This window comes from Arvicanthis niloticus, chromosome 15, assembly GCF_011762505.2.
Source record: "Arvicanthis niloticus isolate mArvNil1 chromosome 15, mArvNil1.pat.X, whole genome shotgun sequence".
Taxonomy (NCBI): domain Eukaryota; kingdom Metazoa; phylum Chordata; class Mammalia; order Rodentia; family Muridae; genus Arvicanthis; species Arvicanthis niloticus.
Window position 1 is genome coordinate 62249767 of NC_047672.1, and position 13577 is coordinate 62263343.

Genomic DNA, 13577 nt, shown 5'->3' on the forward strand with positions numbered 1-13577 from the left:
TGGGCATGGTGACAGGGTGGCACGTACCTATCTGCTGTAGTGACAGGATTGCTTCGGCTCGGGGATTTAAGACAAACTGGGTAGATAACAGAGTGAGAGTAGAGCATGACAACAAAGCCCTCTTGTTTTCTAATATCATTGTATTGCTGGCTTTGTCAGAGGTCAGACTATTCCAGTAATATAATCACGACACTACACAAAACCTTTGTAACAGTTTCACTTACATCCCATTTGAATATTGATTAAACCATTTCAGACCTAACAGAAATGTAGTTCTTGGTCCCAAATACAGACTCCGCCATTTTCTCCTAGGCAAGTGACTAAAAAAGATAGGAGCATTTATTTGAGCCATAGCACACATGGGAAAGTCAAAAGGCCAGCTCACCAGAGTTCATTCTCTTTTTTCCACTGCGTGGGTCCTGGGGACCACACTTGAGTCATTGGGCTTGCCTGCAGGTGCCAATATCCAATGAGCCATCGCACCGAGCTTTAAAATTTGTCTTTTTTTTTTTTTTTTTTTTTTTTTTTTTTTTTTTTTTTGAGATAGAATATCACTATATCCCCCAGGCAGGCCTGGAACTAACTACTATAACCCAGGATTGCCTGAAGTCACATGGATCTGCCTGCCTCTGACTCCCTGGTGCTGGAGATAAAGTTATATGCCACCAACACCCACCCATCTCTAGGCAAGTAACTGTAATTAAATCTCTTTATCTTTGAATGTATAACCATACAATTAGTCATCAGACTTTTTGTAATGCCATAAAAAGCATACCATAAAAACTACTCATCCTGAAACAACTATATTATGGTCGATAATAGGCAGTATTGTTATGGTGACCTAAACTCCTACCTACCCTTAGTCCCCAGAACTTGTCATTATGATTACACCTATGTTTAAAAATGGGTTTCATCTACAAGAAAAAAAAGGGAAGAACCTGACCTAATCATTTGAGTCCTTGGGGTAGGGATGCTGCCACACCTGTGTCTATATCCATGTCCTTAATGAACTCAGAGACAAACAGGACTGACAGGAAATGGGAGCCTTAATCCTAATGCAAATATGCAAGAATTAAATTCTGCCAACTTGATGAATCTAAAAAAGGATTCTCCCCCTAAAACTTCAGAAAGTTACTCGTAACAGAAACCCTCATCTCTCCTTTTGCGCTCCCGTGAAGGGTAAGCAGTTAAGCTCACTCAGACTTCAGATCTACAGAAACTCAAAGTCTGTGTTCCTTTAACCGCTAAACTCATTGTCTGCTCTAACAGCAATAGGAAACTAATGCAAGCATGCCAGGCAAGCTATTCTCATTACACCTCCTTGTCACTTAATAGACCCCACAAGGCAGACAACAAGAGTACTAATTCTATGCCTGCTGTAGGGCTTAGCCCCTGCAAGGTTAAGCAGATTACAGATTCTTTAAGAGTTGTCTTAAGTTTTCAACCATATAAACTAAGTTAAATGATTCCAATAACGTTAAGAAAACAATGACAATTGACTTTCTGAAAGCAAGGTGATGTGAACGTGAAAGAGGTGGGAAAAGAGAACCAGGAAGTAAACACAGTCACATACCAGTAAACCAAGATGAAGTGCTCAGGGCTTCCAGGAGCCTGCTTGAACAATTCTGATTGGAAACCACAGGGAACCTGAACTGGCCAAGCCTGGTGACTGTGGGAAGGAAGAAATGGGCTCAGTAAAGATCAGGAAAGGAGAGAGGGGTGGTGAAGAAGCTGGAAACCCACAGAGAACGGACATCTGCTAGACCTCAAGTTTAAATCACTATAGAGCTAGCTATGTACTAGGCAGCCGATTAGATGGACCCAAGGGGCACAGGAAACCTTCCGGTGCCCGCAGCGCGGCTGCAGCAGAAGCAGAAAGTAATAAAGTTCAGAAACTCCTCCCACCAAAACAAGGGCAGCTTGTCACCGAGGATGAGGACAAGGGAAGAAAACCAAGAAACATGCACACGCAAAACCAACCAATCGGTCGAGCACCCCGACACTCTAGTAAGGCCGGCGCAATTGGGGGTCGGGGAGTACCCTAAACCAGAAGGGCAAGATGCTCGGGGGACACCACACCCGCGCCAGACGAGGCGCCTGGGCACACAGCCCGACTACACTCTGCTCGGCTCTGCGCTCCTGCAATACCCCTCGACCCCTCGCCGTGTGGGAGGGGAAGGAGAGCGAGCAGCCGGCCCCAGAATCCTCACCTCCCGCACCCGCTTCGTTCTCTGCGTCCAGCCACCAGCCCAGTCGGCCTGCTAGCCCTGGGTTGCCCAGAAGCCGGACTAGAACGGAAAGCCGCGAGGGTCCCGCCCTGCGCGCGTCGGGGAACGGGATTGGACGGCAAGCCGCGAGGGTCCCACCCCGCGCTGGAAGGGGTGGGCTGTCGAGGCTTGCTGGTCCCGCCCCCTCCGGCTTCCCCGGCTCCGGCTGCGACCCTGGCTGCCGACCCCCCGAACGCGAACAGAAAATCGGATTAGCGCTCTGCAGACGCGGCTACAACAGCTTCCGTCCGGATGCTGCGGGAGATTGGCCTCGGTCCAGAGATGTAGGCGGCTCTGCCCACGCTTGGGCACAGCCCTATGATTGGGTGAGGAGGCCCGCGGCTCAGCCTGCTTTTCACCAAACTCTTAGGGGCTTGGCTCTGTGCTCTTTCTTCCCAGCGCTCCCCCCTTGCGATCGCGAGCCTCCTTTGCATGGCCCAAGCAAGAATTTATACTAGAGTTGTACTGAGACATTTTATTTTGTCTACCCCGTGTGCTGGCAAGAAAATAGCAGGCGAATGGATCCGGTTTGGCCTCGTCGCCTATTTGAGACTAACATTTTGGCCAGCTCCCAGCCCTCTGGGGCAAGCCCTTGGAGTCTCTAGGAAAATTCAAGCTTCAAACTTTGGTCTTGCCTGAATTTTTATCAGTCCAAAAAGTAGCATTTTTAGTCCAGGAAGCTAGAAGTTCTAGAGGAAGACTCTGAGGTCAATTTCGTTTCACAGGTCAATGCATTTACCCCCTGAAATAAATTGTTACAATTTTAAGCTTATATACACTTTATGTGTACTTCTGTTTGATTTTCGTGGAAGGAAACATATTTTACATGCTCATGCGTAGTTATTCGACACACTTTAAAGACTTCATTTCAAATTAGTATATTAAAAACTGCTGTCTTTCTGAAATCCTTTTGATAGTAAAGTCTGCCCTGAACTGAGTTGAGGCTGTGTCGTTGAAGGACTTGGTGTGAATAGTCTTGAATTTCCTGCAGAATTACTAATGTGTTTCATGACTGTACAGCTTGCTGGAGGTGTTCCATTATCAAGCTGAATGATCTCTCCAAGCTTATCAAGGTGACTGTGCAAAAAACCCAAACAAACAAACAAAAAAACTTTTTTTTCCCCGTCTTAGTATGTAAGTGTTCCATTCTGGATAACGTTATCCTGCATTGTCTTTCCTTTTTAGTTAAAAAAAAAAAAAAGGCACCTCTTTAAAAGTTTATGCATGTTGAATGTTTGCAAAGAATTGAGGATCACTCACCTTCACTATTTTTGTGAGTTTGGTAATGGGACCAACCCAGGCCTTATACAGGGTCTCTACCACTGAGCCCCTTCCCAGAACTGCCGCTCGTTTCTTTTCCTGGTTCATTAGGCAGTAACGGTGTTTCTATGAAGACTGTAGCTTCTCAGAAAGAGAAAACTGTGGGACTGAAGAAAATGAGTGGAGCATGGAGTATGTGAGAAAAATGACCATCTATGTAAAAACATAGATAAGCAGAGTCCTTAAAATGTTTTCTACTAAATGTATAATTGATATTTTAATGTCAAATTTCAAATTGTGTAGCGCTCAGATTAAATTTGAACAAGCTTGTATTTTGTAGCGCAGGACAGACAGATCTTGATGGCTGAGGAAAATGTTCCAAGCTTTTGAGTAGGTCTTATAGCAACAAGTTGTCCCAAGTCTTAAAATTGACTGTTAGTCGTGATTATAACTATAACTATAACTATAACTATAGGATCTATAAAATCATTCATTTATAGTACTGTGCATGAAGGGATCCATACGGACCCAGGACCCCAGGACAAAGCACTACCTCTGGATAGAGAGGAGACAGATGTGGCACAAAGGCAAATGATGTTTATAAAGGTAAAGGGGAAATCCCGAGCTAGGATGAGGTGTTTACTTTTAATTACACATTAGGTATATCATTTGTGACTATTGTGAAGGGTGGTTGCCGTTACAAATTGTTGTGAACCATCATGTAGGTGCTGGAAACTGAACCTAGCCTCTCTGCTTGAGCAACAAGTGCAACTAAATACTGTCCATCTCCACAGCCCCAAGTTAGGCAACTTTAAAACAATGTAAAGGGCTGGCTAGAATTCTCAGCTGGTAAAGGAGTCGTCTTGTTTTCAAGACTGATAATCTGAGTTTAATGCTTCAGACCTAGATAATAGGAGAGAACTGTTGTGTAACAGACTTCCTCAGGAGATGCAACAGAGAGAGAGAGAGAGAGAGAGAGAGAGAGAGAGAGAGAGAGAGAGAGAGAGAGAGATTACACTCCTAATAATGTAATAAAAATATTTTTAATGCAAAGCACAAATATTTGAAATTTTCCTTTAATAAATATCTAGAGGCTTGATGTTATTGATGATTTGAAATGTAGCATTGGCTGAAGTACACTCTGAACCAGAGACAGAAAAGCATTTCTATAGAGCTTTAGAGCTGTATTGCTTATTATGGCTTCTATTCCTGACGATGTCTGTGTTACAAGGCAGAGGTGCACAGGCGCGGAGTAATGTTTGTATTCACATCGTTTATACCAAAAGTCTGTTCCAGAGACCACACTTGTGGAACCCTGTCTAATTTTCTCTTTGTTCTAGCACGTCCAGTTCATCTACAATATATTGTTCTAATTTGTTAGAGGTTTGAAATAAACACTGTACACAAATGAGATATGGTTTCACTAAAGGTAAACACCAGATGCTTGTTTAAAAAGATTTTCTGTGTGGTCACTGGTTAAACTTTTTAAAGCAAGCTCTGATTAATTTCACTGTCTTTGCAAAGTGCTTTTTTTTTTTTTTTTTTTTAAGCCAGCATCTTCTTTCCCTCTCTTTGGGGATGGAGATGGAACCCAGGGTGTCACAAAGACTCCTGCTGCGGAATGCTGCAGCCTAGACCACCTTACAGCCTCAGACACCCTCCACAGGCCACTTCCTGCCCTGCTTGTACTTTTATCAAATGGCTGATATCTTTACCACGTCTTCTCCCTTCTAGTATATTAGGTGCTCTGGGTTTTCTTTTCCTCTGAATTCACATGCCCTCTAAAACTATCTTTGTCTTGGTATTGTTTTACTTTATTTCATATACTTTGAGTCATGCCAACTCTCCTTAGCTCATAGGAAACACAATAGGTGTAGACCAGTGGGTCTCAACCTTCCTAATGCTGCAACCCTTTAATACAGTTCCTCCTGTTAACATCCCCAAGGACATCCTTAGATGGCCCGTTCCTTTCAATTACATCTTACCTCTTAAGTTCCCACCACTTCCCGGTAGCTCATTAAATTATAAGCCCATACGCAGATTAATCCGTTGGTAACATCAGAGCTCTCAGGATCTCATCATCTCTCAAAAGTCAATGAGGTGATAACTAAGTCTTTATGACATAGACTTAAGAGACATTTTAGGTTCAACCCCTAACAGTACATTCCTGACCCCCTCAAAGCTCACATCTATCACCAAAGTCTTTACAGTTTCAGCACTGCTAAACATCCAGTTTTAAACTGCATTTTAAAGACTGAATGCAAACCCTTAGGTATTAGTACTCATAAAAATAAAACAGCTTCATATTCCAAGCTATAATGGCAGAAGGTAAAGATTTCCAGGAGACATTGCAAGGAGACCAAAGCAAGACTGAAACCAGTAGCGTTGTTTTGTTTTGTTTTGTTTTGTCTTATTTTGTTTTATATGTGTAGCTGTGGCTGTCATTTAACTCACTCTATAGACCTGGCTGGCCTTGAACTCAGAGATTCACCTGCCTCTGCCTCTCTCTGCCTCTCTCTCTGCCTCTCTCTCTGCCTCTCTCTCTGCCTCTCTCTCTGCCTCTCTGCCTCTCTGCCTCTCTGCCTCTCTGCCTCTCTGCCTCTGCGTACTAGGATTAAGGGCAAATGCCAGCATTGCCTGGTGTTTTGGGTGGTGATGGTAATGGTAGTGGGTTTTATTTTGTTTGGTTTTTGTTTCTGGTTTGTTTGTTTTGTTTGTTTTTTGTTTTTGTTTTTGTTTTCCTTGACAACAGAATAGTTTTTCTTGCCTAATGGAAATTACAGCTGACTGGTATTCTGATTTTATTTTATTTTTTCGTGTGTATGTGTGTGGGGGTCAGAGAGAGAGAGAGAGAGAGAGAGAGAGAGAGAGAGAGAGAGAGAGAGAGAGAGAAAAATGAGTTTAGTTATGGAAACATGGGGCAACCTACCAGTGGCGACACCACTAAAGAAAATAATTCTTGGTCCCACAGAAATTAACTGTACACATCCTCCAGCCAAAATGCATTTCAAATCCCATATATTAGAGAGATGTAGGATTAAAAACAAGAGCTACAAAAAAATGCGTGCAGCTGAAGAATCAAGAAATAAGTGCACATGCAAAGAGAACTGGAGATATAATTTGTGTGTTTAGAACTGAACACTAAGGAATCCTGTAGAGTCCATACCCTAAGCATAGCATTTTAAAGCATGTTAAAGGATAGGTGAGACTATGAACTGAAAGAAACAGACATTTTAGAGCAGGTAGACCACAAAGCAACTATGTCAAGGAAAGGGGACAGTGTGTGGTGATGGCTAGCCGATAGGAGTTCTGTGGTAGAAGGAAAACACAAAGACACAAACAGAAAGATGGTGCCCTTCCTCCCAGTGCAGCATCTGTTGTCAGTTGTCTTATTGATCTTTGCCATTCTGACTGGGGTAGGATGAAATCTTAGAGTAGTTTTGATTTGCATTTCCCTAATCGCTAGAGCCAATGAACATTTTTTTTTGAAATATTTCTTAGATTCTTCTTTCCCCATCTTTTCTCCTTCTCCTTCTTCTTCTTTTACTTCTTGTTCTTCTTATTACTATTACTATTGTTATTATTACTACTATTATTATGCCCATTTTCAAATGGTTCATTTGGGTTTTTGACTTGTTCTTTTTTAAGTTCCTTATATATTCTGGATAGTAATCCTCTGTCAGGTGCCTAGCTGCCAAAGATTCTCTCCCGTGCTGCAGGCTTCTTCTTTACTCAACTCATTGTTTCTTTAGCTTGGATTTTTAGTTTTGTGAAGTCCCACTTATCCATTTTGGCTCCAATTCTTGAGCAAATGGAGCCCTGCTCCGAGTGCCCTGCCCTACCTACAGCTATGATGCAAAACTGCCAGTGTTTTCCTCCTCCTACATCCCATACAGCCCTGCCTGGGTTCCTACACCCACGTCGCATACAGCACTGCCTGTGTTTTCCTCCCAGTAGTTTCAGTGTTTCAGGTTTCACTCTTAGGTCTTGGATGCCTTTGGAATCAGTTTTTGTGCACGGTGATAGCTACAACATTAATCTCATTCTTCTGAACAGGCACACCCAGTTTTCCCAGCACCATTTGTTGAAAATGCTTTTGCTTGACTTCAGCATATGTTTTTGGCATTTAGTGGAGAGCTTTTGGGGCCACTTGGCAGGAATCTGACCTTGGCCAAGGACAGGGAAATGGGCTTCAGGCAGGAATCTGAAGTTGAGCCATGACAAGGAGATAATTTCATGCAGGAATCTAAATCTTAGGCTAGAACAAAGAAGTAGGCTTCAGATATGAAAATGATAGGACAGGGAAGTAGGCTCAGATATTTTGGTTATCCTGATAAGCCCTTAGAAACACTGATCATGGGACTTTCTTTATTGCCTTGCTTGTTCTTTGACTATTTGTGTTTATTGTCTTGCTTGTTCCTTGACTATTTGCATCTTTTTTTTTTTTTTGTGAGAACAGTCATGACAAACATTTTCATTGGTTTCCAAAAGACATTTCTACATAAACAAGGTTTTCCTTGAGCAAAAGTTGGGATAGTTGCTACACAAAAACATTGCTTGTTCTTAAATTGGGATTGGTGCACACACCACAGGAGCCTTTTGGCTCAGGCAGCCTCTTAAAGCACTTAGAATCTGTAGCATATGGTCACAAATGGCAGAGAAGCAGAGGCAGGAGGTTCTCTCCAAGTTTCAGGTCAAGCAGGGTTACAGAGCCAGACTATCTCAAGCGATAAAGCTAGCTCTGTATTCCTGCTTCTTGCAGAGCTCCAGGAATTGTTAACAATCCTTCTCCATCCGCAGCTCTGGGCTGATTAGATTTGAAGGATCTGGGGAAAGCAGATTCCACAAAACCCTAAGGCCCACGGAACTTACAGAATGCTTAATGTTTATTTCTCTCTGATAAGGTGAAATGAATTTCCCATGGACACTGCTGGAAGGCAAGAGCTACATCTGTTGCAGTTTATGCTTGAGGTTGGTCTTACAGAGGACAAACCAGCGCCCATGCCTCTTCACCAAGTAGCAGTCTCTACAGCGCTTCTTGATGACACCCTTGGTTTTGAGGCCTGCAGGGATGGCAAGGGACGGCCACAGAGAAGTGAGCGCACCTCTGCACAGGGTTTGGTGCTTGGCAACATCCCCCCAGGAACGAGGGGAAGGCCCAGAGCTTCACTGAGAAGCGACTCAGGTGCAGGGTCCACCACCGAAGCCGCCACGCTCAGACAAGCAGGGCGGCCATGCTTAGCCCAGACACCTGGGAAGGGGTGAGAAGACATCCCAATCAACTTTGGGCGCCAGTTACCTAAGTTTCCACATCTCCGCAGACAACTATTCGCATCTATTGTATTGCTAGTTCCTCAATCTAGAACTGACCTTAATACTTACATGTAATTAAAATGGTATAAAAGCAGATTGGGAAAAAATAAATCTGCCTTCATTCTCAGAGCTGGCTAGGTTCATGCTACAGTGTTGTCTAATTGTCTTTTTTCTTTTAAATCCTCACCCCTGTGCTGGAGAACCCGTTGACTGACTGAGTGGGCTTGCTCAGAATCTTGGCGTAACATTTAATAATTGAAGTTCCATATCCTCTATTTGCGTTTTCTACATTTGTTCCATTGGATTACATATCTATTTCTGTGCAAGGACCGCATTGTTTTATTTCTATGACTGTATGATATCTTGAGATGTGGAACTGTAATTCCCCCAGAACTATTCTTTTTGCTCAGGATTGTTTTGCTCTTCAGGATCTTTTGTAGTTCCATATGAATCACAGCACAGCACAGTAACCCTATGGGTGAAGCATTGTCACACATATCTTGGCCATAACCATATACTGTTCTTAAGGCCCTTCAGACCTGCTATCATGCCTGGTACTGGAAAGCTAGCTAGCTATCCCAGTCTGACAAGGGCACCTTGGAAGAGAACCTTCAATCACACATTTACGAATCCCTAACTACATTCTAAATATTTGTCCTTATAACCAGCGGTAAGTGTGGTCCTCACCCCCATCAATGAAACTTCTGATTGCAATAGATGGAGACCATCCCGAAAGATCGCAACCAATCAAAATGCACAGTTGTGGAGCCAGTGCCAACTGATCCATCCACAACACCGCAACATGCGTCCTGCACCTAAGTCTCAAGGGTCATTGTGGAAAAGGAGACAGAAAGATTGTAAGAGAACAACAGAGGGGATTGAGGGGAACATGGAGTTTGCTGTGAGATCATGTCTCTTAGAAGTGTTAGAAGCTGTGCCCTTAAAGTCTCACCAACATGACTGCCTAACCAGGACCTGAACAAGGACAACACATAAGTGGACATGCTACCATGGATCGGGGACGCTCAAGAGGCCTCTGCCGTACACAAAGAACTAGGCAACTAAGGACTCCTGAGAGTGGGAGAAATACTCCTCCCTATGAAAGAGCACAATTGCTTATCCAATGCCAAGCGGTCAGCCCTGAAAATATCCACACAAGTAAGATTATTCAGACCGAGCAAGTTTTATGTATGCATTCAGGGAATATGCTCAACAACTAATTCTAAAAGAGGCCACACATTTGAAAGAGAGCAGGGAGAGGTATGTGGGATAGTATGGAGGGAGGAAAGAAAAGGAGAAATAATAAAATGATAATCTCAGGAAAAAAAATTATATGTAAAGCTAGAAATACAACCTTCCTCATTTTGAAAGCTAGACATGAGAAATTCAAAAGAGTTTACATTTCCTGCTCTGTCAATAGGATGCAGAATGCAGATTTACTGTTATATAATAGACCTGTCGTCTCTGCCTATTATGCTTACTGCTTTTTATGCATTTGCCAACAGGAAGCTACTGTGGATTTGTAAGACAACAAATGTTTTAGAAACTTCAGCAGTGGGCAGGGTTGTGGTGGCTCTTGCTTAATACCAGCACACAAGAGGCTGAGGCAGGAAGGTTTGAATTCGAGGCTAGTCTAGGTTGTAGAGTGAGACCTTGTCTTAGAAAAGAAGTGGGGAAAAAAAAAGCAATGTGTTGATTTTCTTCCCCAGTTGCTATGACAAACACCCAATAGAAATAGAAAAAAAAAAATTACTTTAGTTCATGGTTTCAGTGCATAGTCATCTGTCTTTGTTCGAGGGACACACAGTAGCACGTAGATGCAGAAAAACATGGCAGCAGGAAGCAAAGAGGTTAACACCAAAGGGTAGGAGGAGATGTATCTGCAAATTCACACCTCCTGTGACCTAGTTCCTTCAGGAGGTCCTATATCCTAGAGTTTCCTCCACCTCCCAGAATAGCCTCTAGCTGGGGAAGGAAGTGTTCAACATGGGAACCTACAGGCAGCAGCTCATGCCAAGCTGTTAACAGCCACAGAGAGACAGAACCACAGAACAGTCAATTCAAGAAAACACTCATTGCCAAGAGAGGGCCATCCGCTAGCTAGAGAATCTTGCCCAGTGTCTGCAACATTATTAGTTTACCTTTTTGCATCACAAAACCCAAGAAAGCAGCAAACAAGCTGTTTTTATGATTGAGGTGTCTGGGAATGTCTCTACCTACGTTCCACTAGTGTTCTTTGAACATTGCCATCTGACTGGGAACACAGCTGACCTTGAATTCTCAGTTACTTCATATTCAAAAGCCGCACATGCTAGATATTTAAGATATGGACTTACACAAAGATAAATGAAAATTGTTCTTGGGAGTAGTCACTCTGTGGTAGATTAGAAGGACTCAGATCTCCCTAAAGTGGACAGGAATTAGGCAAAGTTAAATAAGGATTGAGAGTGTTAATTGATTATAGGTTCTTATAATCACTCTTCAATATTTTTTATCTCCCTCTGTCTCTTCCTTTAAAAGAAAAACTTTATCAATAATATATGTCTAGAATTTATTCATTTCTTTGAGATTTTCCAGGATTTTTAAAAGCACAGACATTTAGAATATTTCCTTGCCTGAGCTCTCTGCATTTTCTCAGTGACTGTGTTTCCTGTCCCTTTTAATTCTAAATTTATTAATGTGGGTTTTCCCTTTACTTTGCTTACTTTAATTATGTTTTCAGAGAACTAACTATTTAAATGTTTGGTTGAGTCTATGTATTGTTCTTTTAGTTTCCACTTGATAAATGTCTGCTAGGTCTCTATTATTACTTACCATCTATTGCTTTCAGATTCAGTTTGTCTTTATGTTTCTAAGACTGGAGACGTATAGCTCAGGCACTTACATGAAGTCTCTCTGACTTGTAAATCTACAGGTTTAGATCTATATGCATTCCTCTTAGAACTGTCTCAACTGTATCCTGAGGTCTGCCGACTCCAATGTACTTAACGGTTTGCTTACATAGCCTTCTTCCCAGTGCACAAAATGGCTTATTCTATAACACTAATGCATTTCTGGAAAATTTAAAAAATACATTGAAAGATGCCTTTACCCATATTTTGGAAAGCAGGTTTATAAATGAGTTTATTTTTTTGTTTGTTTTTTGTTTGTTTTGTTTCATTTCAGTGTATATGCATGTGCATATGGAAGGTTTTTCACATGTGTAAATACACTTGTCTGGGTCGACATGTGTATAGTTGTGTGTGCAAGTGGAGGCCCGAGGTTGGGAATTATCTTTGATCACTCTTCCACCTTACTTATTGAAGCAGGATCTCTGACAAAGTTAGTCTTGCTAGCCCCTCATCCTGGATAGTCCCTGCCTCCTGAGACTAGAATGACAGGAGTGCTGCTGTGCTCAGTCAGCATTAAAGTGAGTTTTTGGGCTGATGCTTCTGCTTGTGCAAGTGCTTTTACAAACCACTGAACCATCTCCCCAGGCTCCTATACCAGCTATTTAATGCTTTGTTTATTATTTGGTAGAAGATGATTTTGAGGAAGCATTATATCTAACCACACATTAAAGAGGAGAAAAAAATAAAGACTCTTTCTTAATAAACTTTTCCTTAGAAATAGAAATTTAACAACTTCTTGAATTTTTGTAACAAAAATTCAATGACTTGCTCATAAATCAATAAAAATAAAATAGGGCTGAAACACTAACACCATCCAAGAAGCTGCAGAAATTACTACCACCAAGAACTTAGAAGAGTCCTTTAGAAAGGAAAGCAACTCCTTCTGGAGTCCCAGCCTCTTTCCTGCAAACACACATGAATAACTTCTCTGACTGCTGCTGCTCCTCCTCCTCCTCCTTCTCATCCCCCTCCTCCCCCTCCTCCTTCCTCTCTCCTCCCCCTCCTCCCTCTCCTCCTCCCTCTCCTCCTCCCCCTCCTCCCCTTTCTCCTCCTCTCTCCCTTTCCCTCCTCCTCCCCCTCCTCCCCTTTCTCCTCCTCTCTCCCTTTCCCTCCTCCTCCCCCTCCTCCCCTTTCTCCTCCTCCTCCCCCTCTTCCTCCTCCTCCTCTTTCTCCTCCTCTCCCCCTTTCCCTCCTCCTTCCCCTCCTCCTCCCCCTCTTCCTCCTCCTCCCCCTCTTCCTCCTCCTCCCCTTTCTCCTCCTCTCTCCATTTCCCTCCTCCTCCCCTCTCTCCTCTCCCTCCCCTCCCCCTCCTCCTCCTCCCCTTTCTCCTCCTCTCCCTCTTTCCCTCCTCCTCCCCTCTCTTCTCTCCCTCCCCTCCCCCTCCTCCTCCCCTCCTCCTCCTGTTTCTCTTCTTCCTCCTCCCCCTCCTCCTCCCCCTCCTCCTCCTCCTCTCCTTTCTCCTCTCCCTCCCCTTCCTCCTCCTCCCCTTTCTCTTCCTCCTCCTCCCCTTCCTCCTCCTCCTCCCCTTCCTCCTCCTCTCCCCCTTTCCCTCCTCCCCCTCCTCCTCTCCTTCCCCCTCCTCCTTCTCCTCCTTTTCCTCCTCTTCTTCCTCCTCCTCTTCCTCCTCCTCCTTCTCCTCCTCCTTTTTTCTTCTCTTCTCTTTACCAGACACAACCTTACTGCACACCCTGCTTTTCCACAGTTCTTTCCTTTTGGCAGTCTTTATGACATAACTCATCTGCTACTTCTCCTTGACTCTCCATGCTTCTGAAGTTGGCTAACTGGGACAGCCACCAGCTGTGAGTAGGTAAACTGATACACATGTTAGCACTGGCTGCCACAAATC

General features: G+C 43.4%; 2 protein-coding genes across 16 annotated transcripts in view; one reads left to right on the top strand and one right to left on the bottom strand.

The window, feature by feature from the left end:
- The window catches only part of Crot (carnitine O-octanoyltransferase), a 33610-nt gene extending 31284 nt beyond the window's left edge, over positions 1–2326 (bottom strand). Inside the window, exons 1-2 of one of the 2 annotated variants that reach the window (XM_034519166.2) lie at positions 2211–2262; positions 1574–1669 (exon numbers count right to left, since the gene is read on the bottom strand). The gene's annotated coding sequence lies outside the window, so the exon portion shown is untranslated. Of the gene's footprint in view, positions 1–1573; positions 1670–2210 lie in introns of both variants that reach the window. The other variant, XM_034519167.2, reaches the window with a different exon arrangement.
- Positions 1668–13577, top strand: part of LOC143434435 (uncharacterized) — a 29702-nt gene continuing 17792 nt past the window's right edge. For 13 of the 14 annotated variants that reach the window (XM_076913112.1, XM_076913111.1, XM_076913114.1 and 10 more), the window contains exon 1: positions 1668–2593. In XM_076913112.1, the coding sequence (XP_076769227.1) occupies positions 2060–2593 (534 nt within the window). In that variant the 5' untranslated portion in view covers positions 1668–2059. Of the gene's footprint in view, positions 2594–8431; positions 8989–13577 lie in introns of those variants that run through there. The other variant, XM_076913125.1, reaches the window with a different exon arrangement.